This window comes from Equus caballus, chromosome 15 (genome assembly GCF_041296265.1).
Source record: "Equus caballus isolate H_3958 breed thoroughbred chromosome 15, TB-T2T, whole genome shotgun sequence".
In the NCBI taxonomy this organism is placed as follows: domain Eukaryota; kingdom Metazoa; phylum Chordata; class Mammalia; order Perissodactyla; family Equidae; genus Equus; species Equus caballus.
In genome coordinates this window covers 79,318,975-79,332,875 of record NC_091698.1, presented here as the reverse complement: position 1 = coordinate 79,332,875, position 13,901 = coordinate 79,318,975, and the positions used below count along the sequence as shown (strand labels likewise).

The 13,901-nt window shown below is 36.9% G+C and overlaps 1 protein-coding gene across 29 annotated transcripts in view; it reads left to right on the top strand.

The window, feature by feature from the left end:
* Positions 1-13,901, top strand: part of LTBP1 (latent transforming growth factor beta binding protein 1) — a 382,661-nt gene that overhangs the window by 248,406 nt on the left and 120,354 nt on the right. For 10 of the 29 annotated variants that reach the window (XM_070236507.1, XM_070236504.1, XM_070236505.1 and 7 more), the window contains 4 exons: positions 506-733; positions 2,919-2,941; positions 5,995-6,094; positions 6,574-6,672. In XM_070236507.1, coding sequence (XP_070092608.1) covers positions 506-733; positions 2,919-2,941; positions 5,995-6,094; positions 6,574-6,672 — 450 coding nt within the window. Of the gene's footprint in view, positions 1-505; positions 734-2,918; positions 2,942-5,994; positions 6,098-6,573; positions 6,673-13,901 lie in introns of all 29 variants that reach the window. The other 19 variants (XM_070236510.1, XM_070236508.1, XM_070236509.1 and 16 more) reach the window with 3 other exon arrangements.

Below are 13,901 nucleotides of genomic sequence, written 5' to 3'. Positions count from 1 at the left end.
AAATTACAGCAAAGCAGGAGGAAAAGAAGAAAGCCTGATTTTTGCTGATATTACACACACACCCCATGGGATATATATAATATATATAGTATCTTCTATACATAAAAATCTCTTAATATATTACATATATACTTTATATATGTAATATATAATGTGATATATAATATTAAATATAAAATATGTATATGTAATATCTCCTAATTGGTTGCTGATATATATAATATGATACATAAATATATGCTCTATGTATGCTATATATGCTATATATATAATTCTGTTAAGGAATTAACAGATGGGAGAAATGTTTAATAAAAGAAAGGGTTGGTTTTTTTCTGTAAATATGCAAGTTTAACAGAAATTCAAGCATTTTACATCTGTTTTTGAAGTTTTTAAATGTAACTATATTAGTGATGATTTATTAAGAGATATTCATCATGATATTTTCCTCTGTATAAGTTTGCACTTTTAGATTTTTAAAAGGAATATTTTCCCATCCCAAATCTAGCTGCTTTTAAGGAAATCTGTCCTGGTGGAATGGGTTATACGGTTTCTGGCGTTCATAGACGCAGGCCAATCCATCACCATGTAGGTAAAGGACCTGTATTTGTCAAGCCAAAGAACACTCAACTTGTTGCTAAAAGTACTCATCCTCCACCTCTCCCAGCCAAGGAAGAGCCAGTGGAGGCCCTGACCGTCTCCCGCGAACACGGGCCAGGAGTGGCGGAGCCGGAAGGTGAGAATGGAAATGGATTGTGGACCTAGCCTTGTCTTGTGTGTCTTTGGTTTTCCTGTTTATACCTTTCTAGAACAGGGTTTTTCAGCTTCAGCACTATTAATATCTTGGGATAATTCTTTGATGTGTGGGGCTGCTCTGTATATGGTGGGATGTTTAGCAACATCCTTGGCCTCTAACCTCTAGATGCCAGTAGCATTGTCTGCCTCCATTTGTTAAAACCAAAAAGGTTGTCCAATATTGCCAATTGTTCCCTGGGGAGAAAAATTGCTCCTACCTGAGAACCACTGCTCTAGAGTAATATGTACCCAGTAGTGACAATATTCCATGGTAATCGCAGGATATTGTCTTGCTGTTTGGGGGCTACTTTTTCTTTGTGTTTATTCCTGGAGAGTGCTTTGAATACTTCAGGGAATGGCCCAAATTCATTTCTGTGTCTAGAGGGCCATTTCATAAATATTTATAAAGTGGAATCCGCAGGCTTAAAAAAGTTAAAGCATCAACTGAGCTTCCATGAAATAGAGTCCAACAGGCAGTCGGGGATAATGGGAAGCAAACTGAAGAAAGATAGGAGAGTCGATCAAAGGGATCTTGGAGATCACCTGGTGCAATCCTTTCATTTACTTTTTGAGAAACCTGAGACCAAGAGAGGGGCGTGACCTGCCACATGCCATACAAAGAGTATATAATGGGTCCAAGGAGCACATTTTTCCAAGGAAGTGGTTAAGGACTTGTGCTCCAGAAGCAGTCTAGAGACAGTTGACTTTGACTATCTCTCTGGCATTCAGAAAAAGGGATTATCTCTATTTCTGTTTCTTTATATAAACCAGCATATCCAATACTTTGAATATCTTTGTTACCACAAAAATCCTCACCCCAGATAGAGGGAATAAAAATCTTATAGTGGTATAGAATATATATTTGCTCTAATAAAGCTCCTGTTGGCTTTTCACAGTTGATTCTTGGGTCAGAATTCAGGGTGCCCCTTTATGGATTTTGTGAGGAAAGAAGGTGCCCAGGTTAGTGGAGAGCTGGAAGTTTGCAAGGCTGCCTTCCTGGTAGAGAAGGCTTTTTTTGGGGGGCTCTGAACCTTTGTGTGTTCCAGCCTGTTTTATTCCACTCTCACTTGCTGCGTTTCTTCCTTGGTTAGGCAGAGCAGATAGGACCTCACCTAGAATTGAAAGCATTGACCAGTTTGCTCCTATGCACTTGGGGTATCATGGCCAGATGTTTGCAACTACTCATCCTCTGCATAGGCAGGAGGAAAGGGACTCTGGTCCAGATTCTGCCTCAGATTCTTGGTGATGGGTTAGGCAGGATGGGAAGGTTAGTTGACTTTTTCCAACCACAAGAATATTGCAGCAGTGGTAGCAAACTGGTACCCTGATTGCTTTTAGAAGTTAATGCATCTACCAAACCTGTATACTAATGTTTATGGAGACACTGACTCATGAGAAAAATCCCAGTGAATGTTGACCAAAGGCTTGAGGACTAATGCTAAGGACTGATTAATGATAAGTTGTTCTAAATACAAAAGCATAACCATACCACTACCACCCCACAATAATGTTATGATTGTGTAATATATGATTTGTTAAACATATCAATGCTAATCTCTAATTGGATTTTATTGGTTTGTGATTCTTTTTCCTGATTGAATTAGCTTATGTTCCTGAAAATGCTCACAGGGCTTAATTAAAGATTAGTTTGCATCAGGAATGCAGCACCCATTCTTATGTCTCTTATTGAAATAAGTGACTTTCTTTTTTAATATTAACATCAGAAAGCATCTCGAACAATATGCATTATGTTAAGGATAAATATGTGACCAATTAATGAAAATGTTTGTTTTCTGAGATAAGGAAATTTCCACAAAATTGAGATTAGGCATAAAGTAATGTCCCAGAAAGTATTGCCTTCTTTAACTGTCTTAGTGAGAGAGTTGAAAAGAACTTCTCACATCTGCCGCCTGAGGTCCTGTGGTTGAGGAATGACATGGATAGTTCTCCCCTGTCAGTCATGTGTGATATTCTCCAAAATGGTAAATGACCATAATTCTGCATTTGGTTTAGTTTGATTCTTAATCCATATGGAGAGATACTGGACTTTTATTGATTTTTAAAAGTTGAAATATTATGTGATGGATTGTCTTGTGCTAATGTACTTCTTTCTTTTCTGGTTTTAGTGGCAACTATACCCCCTGAGAAGGTAATTTATTCATTGTTTGCAAGTCTTCTTTTTTTTATCCTCAAAATGATTTTCTTTTAGAATATGGGTGAGTTTTTTTAGACTTAAATACAGTAATATGTCTGTTCATCCTTTGATTTAAGGAAATATAGCATTCATTTATTTAAGAAATATTTATTGTGCACCTGATATATGACTGGTACTATTCTGAATGCTCAGAAAACAATAGAGAACAAATCAGACCAAACTCTTTGTTCTCATAGAACTTAAATTCTAGTGAGAGAAAACAGTGGGACTGCTGGATTCAGGGACTTACACAGAATTCAAGGAGTCGACTCATGGTCTGGACCATCTATAGAAAGAAAGGTTCTGACATGTTTATGTAATTGTGTATTCTTAGAGTGCATATATACTGAGTGACGTACTTCTTAATTCAACTAAAATTTGACATGCATATTTGATTAAATTAGAGTAAGAACAGGGCTAACCCTTGAAAGTTATAATCTAATACTGGAATGGTTTTTTTAAGGAATTTTAGAGAAATTTTTATTAATCTGTTGGTTTTTGAGCAGAAAATGAGACCCATCAATTGTGAGATTTACTAGCAGGAAATAGAGAAATTTGTTTAATCTAAGTCCTATTTATGTAATATTGTTCATTGTCTGAATCTTGCTTTGATTTTTTAATGATAACATAAAAATTAAGTAATTATTAAATGTTTATGCATTTATATATCATTCATTCAGTTGACAAAATTGCAGTAAGTATTAGAATTTAGATGGCACACATATGTATTTAAATTATTATAGTTTTTAAAACTTTTAGCTTATGGATATGAGATAGAATAACATAAGTGATGAAAGAATCCGGAAAAAAATGAAGTTTGATTTTAGAGTGATAGCACCCAACAAGGAGGAATGTTATGTTATGTTGACCCAAAAAGAAGTACAACAGATATGCGTATTTTCTGTGCACATTTGCAGCTCTTGAATAGCATATGTAAAGATCAGTGATGTACAGTAATTTGCCATTTTGTTGATTTTGAATTTAGTTCTGGTTGATATGTGGGAGGAGTCATTTAGTGTGCACGTGGGCTGGCCAGCTGCCTGACAGCCTCGTCTTATCTCAGTTTTGTTCTTCTCTGTTTATGATTGACTTTATGGTAACTCTCATTAAGAATCTGAAGTATGGCATGAAAATTTTCTTGTATACTTTTAATGTAATTTATTTGGAGAGGAGGCAGGGGGAAGAATGCAATTATAGTCTTTGTGGTCTTGACTCCTTGCAGAGGTCTCATGATATGAAAGATTGGTGATGAGAACGCAGGGTGGTCCAGGGGTAGGAAATTACACGTGCAAAGGTGCGATGGGGGAGAGACAGCAAGAGGTCAGTTACGGGAGCATGAGAGACTTAAGAAGAGACTTGGGGCTGCTTTAGAAGACTTGGAGCACCAAACTGCAGTTGTAATCAGTGGGGAAATACCCTGCTCCTCAGCTGGACCCCACTTGTTGAGTGAAGAAGTAGCATTGATTAGGAAGTCTGCTGCCCCATGCTGATGGGGGGAGTTCTCTCTGTAAGCTGCGAGAGCTGATTCACATCTGATCACGGTCATCTCCTTGCTGACGATGACCATGGGTTGTAGGGAGTGGGTGCAATTGAGACTGATTGAGGTCATCGTTAGTAGGTAATAGAAAGCTAGTCTATATTTTTAAGAAGAGGAAAAAAGTAATAAGTGCTCAGTATTTCTAGACAATGAATCACAGCAGGATTAACTGAGATAGGGAGAAAGAGGAAGCCTGAGAGGCCAATTAGATTACTACAGTAAACTGTGAATGAGTGAGTGAGGCCAGACTAGGGTAGTGGGGGCTATGGGTATGGAAAAGGATGAACAAATACAAGGTATAGTGCAAATGGGCAGGGCCTGGACGAGGACAAAAGAGGGAGGACTAAAACGTGACTTTAAACCTGGATGGATGAATGTCTGTGGCATTGGCAGAAATGAAGAAGCTGGAACAAGAGCCTGGATGGTAGGAGGGGATAGACTTGAGCTATTTGTGGAATATCTAAATGCAGTTAGCCTGTAAGCACTCATGCCTACAAAACTAGATCTTTGACAAGATTCTCAGGCAGGATATCTATTTTGTAAAAAGCAGAAAAGGTGATAATTAAAGATAGGAGAGAGGGCAAAAGGGAAACAGACCCCAGGGGAGTGAGCTTGTTGGAAGATGACAATAATTAAAGCAAGAAAGGGAGGGTGTATGTGGAGTAACTTGATGAATACTTTCAGTGAAGTGATGATAGGAGAGCTCTGGCCTCACACTGGTGTGGGTGAGGTCACAGACCCTTAGCTCACCTGACTGCTGAGTCTCCGTGAGCCCTAAGGAGCTGTAACTGGAACCTGAGCCTTGGATGCCACTCTTTTTCTTTGCTTGTGGTCCAGGGGACAGGACCACAGGACGGGAGTGGGCAACAGGACACGAGAGGAAGCCTGCATGCTCCTCCAAGTCCCTGTTTTCCTGCTGCTCTGCTTAACTACCACTATTCTGAGAGCTGGAGGTGTAAAGTTGTTTGATGTGAGGTTAAGAGAAGCCATAATGACTGACTGGCTTAAAATATCTTAATGTATCGTGTGTTATGACACATCTGCTGTATCTATTATTTAATCTTCCAAGTGTGGCTCATCCTCTTACTAGAGCAGAGCCGCATGTGAATGAGGTGATGGTTTAGTTCTCCTTTGGGGTTAGTTTTGCCTTGTTCCAGACTGAACGTGGGCCCCTGAGCCAAGGCATTTGTTTCAAATGTCTGAAGGGACCTTTTGCTTTGGGCCCCTGGGAGATGAGTGAGGGTGTGTGCATCGGTCGGCACTGCTGGGAAGACTCAAGGACTTGCTATAGTAGTGGCACAGCAATAGTTCACAGATATTTTTTAAATTTCGCAGTTGCACAGGTTTTTGTCTAATGTCCTGTGATATTTCTAAGAGTAGAATTAAATAAAAATAGTAATATGTGGAAACTAAAATTTCTACTTTCAATTCTCTTTCTTTCTTTCTTTCTTTTTTTAATACAACCATCCAGGAAATACCTTCATTGGATCAAGAGAAAACCAAACTTGAGCCTGGTCAACCCCAGCTGTCTCCAGGCATTTCAACTATTCATCTGCATCCACAGTTTCCAGGTAGCCTGTGTTGATCTGTGCAGTTTATAAGAGTTTTCTGAATAAGAGAGTAAGATAGGAATTTTTTGTCTTTGAATTTAAAGTTTAATAAATCATTAGAATTTGTAAATGAAGATACACTTAAGTATATTAATATACTCATATAATGCTAGTATGAGCACAGATTTATAATGGTAAAAAGAAAAGTTTTCCACTATTTTCTGTGATCAGGAGTAGTATACATTAGAACATTATTGAGGGTCATCATTTGATGAAGTGTCATTTTTCCTGGCTTCTGAATTGTTCTCAGATACTCTTGCTAAATATTGAAACTGGGGCTATAGGTTAATACCACGAGCTCCAGGGACCTGAAACGGTACTTAATATCCAAGAACTACTGTGGTGTGCTATTAGACTAAATTATGCTTGCATTTTGAAATGGGATCTCAATGCACCTAACAGGCTTTCATTTTCTTTTTATCCCCTCCTTCCTCCTATAGTAGTGATTGAAAAAACATCACCGCCTGTGCCTGTGGAAGTAGCTCCTGAAGCTTCCACATCAAGTGCCAGCCAAGTGATTGCACCTACTCAAGTAACAGGTAGGTGCGGGATTTAAGTTACATAGCCTGCGGAGGGGACATGGGAATGGACTTCATTTTAAATGCAGGATCAAAATTGTATCAAATGTATGAGATTGCTCATGGCGGGATTAGTCATAAGAGCAAATATTTGGAAACAATCTAAATAATTGTTAAAAAGGAGGAATTGGGGCTGGCCCTGTGGCCAAGTGGTTAAATTCGCTTGCTCAGTTTCTGCGGCCCAGGGTCTCGCCGGTTCAAATCCTGAGAGCGGACATGGCACTGCTCATCAAGCCATGCTGAGGCAGCATCCCACACAGCACAACCAGAGGCACTCACAACTAGAATATACAACTATGTACTGGGGGGCTTTGGGGAGAAGAAGAAAAAGAAGAAGAAGTGAAGAAGAAAAACGAGGAGTGTGTTTAAATAAATTATGATACATATGCAGTGGAATATCACATAGCTATTAAAGTAATGTTTTAAAAGAATATTTAGTGTCATGAGGAGGAGATACTTATGGCATAATAAATACAGAACATATTATAGTGATTTCAGTTTTATTTTTTAAATGTTTACAAACAGAAAAAGAGAAAGTGCATTAACGTGTTCAACCATTGCCAGTTAGTAAGATCATTGATAACCCTTGTGTTCTTCAATATATTTTTTATATATTTTCAAAATTCTTTATAATAAATTATTTTAATCATTAGTGACAAATTATAAAAATTTATCATAATTTGAAACAAATCAACAGCCTAAAAGTTAATATCCTTAATGTTTGGTGAGCTCTTATAAATGAGCAATAAAAACACCAATAGAAAAATGAAACAATATAATCAGATAATTAATAGGAAAAAAAATACTGAGAAACATAATAGGAAAGTTCAACTTTAATAGTAATCAAAGAAATGCAAATTAAAATAATTCTTTATTCTTATCAAATTAGTATTTTTACTAATGGAGGCTTCATACATTGCTGAAAGGAACGTAAACTGGTTCAACTTTTCTGGAAAGGACAAACTGGCAATATGTATCAGGAACTTTAAAAATGTTCAGAACTTTCGACTCAGTAATCCTATAGTGAGATATGTAGTGTAAAGAAATAGTGTCTGCAAAAACTGTGATACTGGTTTATATAAATGGATGCTTACCATAGCACCATGTATGAGAGAAAACGATAGAAATAACCTAAACATTTAACTACAGGGAATTAGATAGTTATGTTACATCTCTACATTGGAACATTATGCTGCCATCAAATATAGTATTTTTGAAGAATTTTTATTAAAATCTAGCAGAAAATGGTCACAAAATATTGTTCTATACAAGATGAAGTACATAAAAAATGAAGGATATAGAGTATTATACCAGTTATACCGTTATACCATAACAAAGACATGTTATATACATTGGGAAAATGCTGGAAAAAAAATATGCCAGATAGTAGCAGTGATTATTTTTTGTAGTAGGATCTGAGAGGTTTGGAGGGTGTTGTAGAATTTTTTCTATTTTCCGCATATTCTATGGTGGACAAATATTTTTAGAGTCAGAAAGAAAGATCACCAAGATGACTCACATGAGCTTAAGTTCAGGGTGAGGTTGGCGTTGTCTGAGAGGAGAAGCTAATGGAGGAGTTTGCAGCCTCCCTTAAAATAGTCCTTCCTCAGAAACCTGATATGCATCATTTTTCGAATAGAAATATGCTTGACATGTTAATTAGCTGGGTTGTGGTGACCATTTCACGATATATACATATATCAAAACATCAAGTTGTATACCTTAAATACGTAATTTTTATATGTTAAAAAATACACAGTGGTATGTAATTAAAACATATACAATATTTTATATGTTAGAACAAAAACTTTTAGCCATTTTCTCAAAAATGTAGATGTAAGTTCTCTTAGACATTTGAGTTGAGACAGCAGACTGGAGAGTGTTTTTCAAAAGCACCTCTGTGCCAAGGTCCCAAGGTGATCTGCACTTGCCTGAGGAGTGCCGAGTCACATCGTGGACTCAGCAGTGTGTTTCACCGAAGTCATGGATACCCTCAGGGTGCGCCTGCGCCCAGCGCCACAGCCTTCCCCCACAGTTACTGCATGGCAACTGCTCTATGGTTTTACTATTAATACTGAGTAAAGTGATATAGAAATGTTAGCTTTTCTAAGTATGTCCAGAGTGATACAATGAAATGATAGTGATTTTTTTAAAAAATGGCCATGGCTAAAATAGTTACTCTCCATTCTCAAGTCATTAATCCATCTACCCCCTTTATTAAACACATCTGTAAGAGACTTGCTGTGTACTGCAAGGCCTACAAACGTGGAATACACTATCTTGGTCAGCGAGGATCTTCTCATTGTTCACCACAGTGTTAAAAATAAAAATTGCAGAGTGACCATGTCGTTCACCGGTTCTTTCTAAATGCTGTATTTCTATTTTCCCATGTGACAACAGACTTTAGTTTTGTGCCTTTTTAACAATGACTGACTTAATGGACAGACCTCTTGTGAACTAATTTTGTAAAGGTTAATGAAGTTTGGCTAGATAAATGCAGTTCCGTCACTGAAATGCAGCTGTGTGAGGAATGACAAATTGAGGTAACTCTGCTTCAACTGAATTACAGAGCTGATTGAAAAGAATGAAAGGAGCGGTGCTATATGAAGCTGTTAGAAGACAGCTTAATTTGAGTTTGGCAGAAATACAGGGCTCACATCTGCTGTCACATATTTGAAGCACAGATATTTCCTTCCAGGAAACAAGTGACTGAAATTTTATTCTCATGCAGCATTTGTAGGTGCTCTCACTTCCTACAGGAAAAGAATCTTTCTGAAACAATCCATAGAGAGAACATTATAGTCTTTGAGTTAAAATGGTTTGCAACTTTGGAGCTGCACTATAATCAGGAATCTGTACCAGGACAAGAAGACTGTTTTATATCAAATTTAATTTAAATCAAAATATAGATGTTCCCATTGGTTTGATATGAGAACGGAATATGTGGACTGAAGGAGCAATCTGATCGGTTCTCTCAGGAACATTAGGCAGTGTTTTTCTTCCAAAAACACAGAGAAGCTAAACATTATTTGTCATTACTCGTTTCTCCTATAAGTTGAAGAAAGAGAGAGAGTAATAAGTACGATTCTAAAGTAAATAAAATCAGCTCCACGTTGCTTAGCGGTGATGTCTTTTGGTGGTGAGATTGGAAGTAGCCTTTTCAGATTTCATCAGACACAATTTGACATATAATAATTATAAAGTGAGCCACATATTTGCAGCGAGTAAGTGTGATATTTTCCACTCTTTAACAGCTGAGTCGGTGGCTTGCAACATTATTGGCATACTGTTTCCAAATAAATTATACGTTTTAGCATATAAATTCTCGATTTAGCATAGTGTCTTAATAGCTCAAGGATAGGTTGGAAAATCAAACCTTAATTTCTCTGGCAAATATTTACAAAGTGGAAACATCTGTTTCAATTGGTGTGGGACAATTTATGCTCATTGTGGGGTAGTTAGGAAGCCAGGGCATTTTTGTAAACCTTTCCATGAGTTAACATTTCATGCCTTCCTCCGGTTCTTCCCAAACTTTCTGCATGGCCCTTGCAGACCAGCCAGAAATTATTCTTTGACTTCCATGGCTGCCTTGCGGAAACCTACCTTGTAATTATCATGGCCCAAACACCATAAAAACTATTTGCTCATCAGATCTTTTCCAGAACTCAGAATTGACCCCTTTAAAAACGTTTGTTCCTGAAGGATATTACCAGTGTCATTATAGCCTCAATCAACTATGTTTCTTAGTGGAAAATGAACTCTGTTTTTCATGTAAAATCATTATGCCTTAATATTTCTAGGCTCCGTTTATTTATTTACTTACTTAGTTTGAGTAATCACGTGAGGAGGAAAAAAGCTAAAGGTCAGCATACTCATTTTCATATCTTGCCAAAAGCTTTCTTTTTCATTTAATTCTAGAAAATAAAGATACCAGACTCTTAAATCCACCATTGGCTTTGTTGCTGGGATAAATAGAGCATTTGATTTTCCATTGGCTTTTGGTCATGGCTCTTTTTCCAAATTCTAAGTGAACTCTAGCAAAAGAAAACAGAATGAGGTCCTTGACCCAGGGAAGGTGAAGTTGTTTCAGGAAGGGGTGGGGCAGTCCTGAGAACGAGGAGGCGTGTGATGGGCGTTATGGAGGAGGACACGTGGAAGAGTCTAGGGGGAGCAGAGTCTTGATCATCTCTCTAGGAAACCAAACATGCTGAAGAAGATAAGACATTCCCATTAACTGGAGTACCCTGGAGCCCAGTAATTAGCACTTCTTGTGTGAGGCTCACTGTATTCCCAGTGCTTATATTGATACAGTCTGCTCAAAGAAATGTATGTTTTGACATGAACTGTTTCTTTCTTGTCAGGTCCACATGCTTATGTGTGAGTGACCTCTTAGAAGAATGTAAAGCATAATGTCTTTACCCAAAAAATACACAGAAAAAGCTTTAAGCTTTTCCTATTCTTCTTTAAGACAGTATCCTCAAGACTTGCCCTTCTATGTGACATATATGTTCTGGAGAATGAAAGGGTAATAGAAAAGGAGGGGGAAAAAAGCATGAGAAGAGGTGGTGAGAGGCATGTTTTAAAAGTTTTTAGATGAGTATTAGTAATTTATTTTTTTACCTTAAAAATATTGTTGATTAATGTTGTTTTTATTGAGATATAATGACATGTAACATTGTGTTGAAGTTTAAGGGGTAGAAAGGGTTAGTTTGATACATTTACATATTGCAGTAGGGTTACTACCGTAGCGTTAGCTAACACATCTATCGTGTCACATATTTGTCATTTCTTTTGTGTTGAGAACAGTCAAGATTTAGTCTCTTATCAACTTTGACATTTATAATACAGTATTGTTGACTATAATCTAAGTTGTTTGATGACTAGTGAAGAGAAAGCAGACAGGTATTTTGAAGGTGTTATGGCTCTTTTTTTTTTTTAACCTAGGAGGGTAGAGTGCTGCCTTGCAAATGGATGAAAGGAATCTCTGAGGTTAAACTGATGACAGTTACATTAATTAATCACTTGTGTAAAAAATGGGACAGTGTAGAAATCAAGTAAATTTTAGTTACTATCCCTTCCCTCCTTTGATGTATCTCTTAGTACCCTCTAGTGGTGTCAGAGTAACATTTTCTTACACATGTTAGTGACCTGCCAACAGGATCAACATTTTTAAGCTGCATCTCTGTATACTTAATCTATGATGTAATCAGCTAAAGGTTCTCAAACACGCCTCATAAATATAATTTCAACCTCATAGCTTCTATCTAAGATACTAGAAGGGAAGGCCATTATTCATTTTATTTCCTAAGACTAAGGAGTTGTAATCCTTAACTATTTCGCTTATCTCAGAGCTGACTTAGGAAGAAATGATTTAAATATGTTGGCAAACTGTGGCATAGGAATGCATGAATTTGAATTAAGCATCACGTATTTTTGAAGACTTTTGTTCACACATGTAAAAATTCCATTCCAAAGCTATGCCTGAAAAATGACAAATATTTGATAATCAACAAATTGGTATGTGTGGGTAGTGGGGCAGTGAGTACTTATCAAGCATTTCATGAAAACCCTAGATTTATAGCCTTTTACTTTGTTCTCAATTCTTGTCCCTAGTATACTAATTCATCTTCTAATTTTTCTTTTTGCATATTCGATCAATATGTCTTTTCTGTTTTAAGAAAATGGCAGAGAAGAATATAAAGGAAGGTCAGTAATTACAAGGAAAACCAAGAAATGTAAATACTGATAATTTTCAAAGAAGGCATTTACCTACAATGTGGAATAGATGGTTAGAGGTGTGCATTTCACACTATTCTACCTGTAAAGAATTCTTATAAACAGAGAAGAGAATTCTTACCTCAGAGTCTAGGAATATAACCTTGAAGATTACCTTTTACCTTAGGATTTTTGTGGCACATAGAAATGATAATTTTTTAAGGGAGACTTTTCTGATTATAAAAATAATGATACATGCTCATTGTAGAAATTTGGAAAAACAGAAAAATATAAAGAAGAAAATACCAATCCGTATGATCATAACACTTGGATTTATTTCCTTCTCATCTTTTCTCTGTAGTTTGTAATTTGTATAATATTCTACATTAAAATTTGTACTCAGCTGAATTTAACAAATAAGCATTTTCTTATCCTGTTAATGATTATATAGTAATCTATGCTATGTATCATAATTCATTTTTTGTGTTATTATTGCCAGTCACTTAAGTTTAAGCAATTGTTAATCACCCATGTTTTTACCCTTTTGAGTTATTTTTTTCTATAATTATATTATCCTGATTATAAGCAAATCTGTTTGTTTCTGATAGTGAATTAACATAAATGGGCTCAGTAAAGATATAAGTGATTTGTTAAGTGCGTTTTTTCCTCGTGCATCCGAGTGACTTTGTGTAAAACGCCGCAGCTCTGTGTGCGTGTGCTCCCTTTTAAAGTCCAGCAGCGTTTCGGATGACTTGCATCAGTTGTCTTAAAGTCACAACACAGTGTGTAACACTGGATGAAAAATGAAGAATGTGGATTGAGTTTGGGAGAGCAATCCCAATGCCAATTTAGGTCATTTCCGAAATGAATCTTTGTTAAAGCACTGTTTTTCCCATCCTTTCTTCTGCAAAATGCATAGTGGGTCATTGGTAGCAGTAGCAGGTCTGTTTTTCTTCTCATTCAAACCGCAGACCCCTCTAATAAGGCTCTGTCTTAGTTTATCATGCTCCAGGCCCTGGCTTCTTACCCTGGGCCGCTGGGGCTCATCCATAGCAGCATCTGTTTTAAGCATTGTTTACTATGTGATGACAATGAGATAACAGCCCAAAGTAGAATTATAAATGTACTTTTTCTTTGGAACAACAATGGTAACAACGGTAATAATGGCTAACTTTTACGGAGCACATATAATGTACAAGACATTGGGCTACCTGCATTATTTAAATTGTCTCCTTTGAACCTGACTTTCTAAAGTTGGTACTGTGATTATTCCCATTTTACACATGCAGAAAAGTGAGGTGGAGAATGTTTGAGTAACTTGCCTGTGTTACCGAGCTAAGAAAGGGCAGCAAGATTGGTACCTGTACTATCTCCAAGCCTGGGCTTCTAATTACCAGCTGTATTGCCCCACCCCCACTATACCATTATATCTCCTTACAAAGGACATTGAAAACAGCCGTCTTAGGGGAGTATTT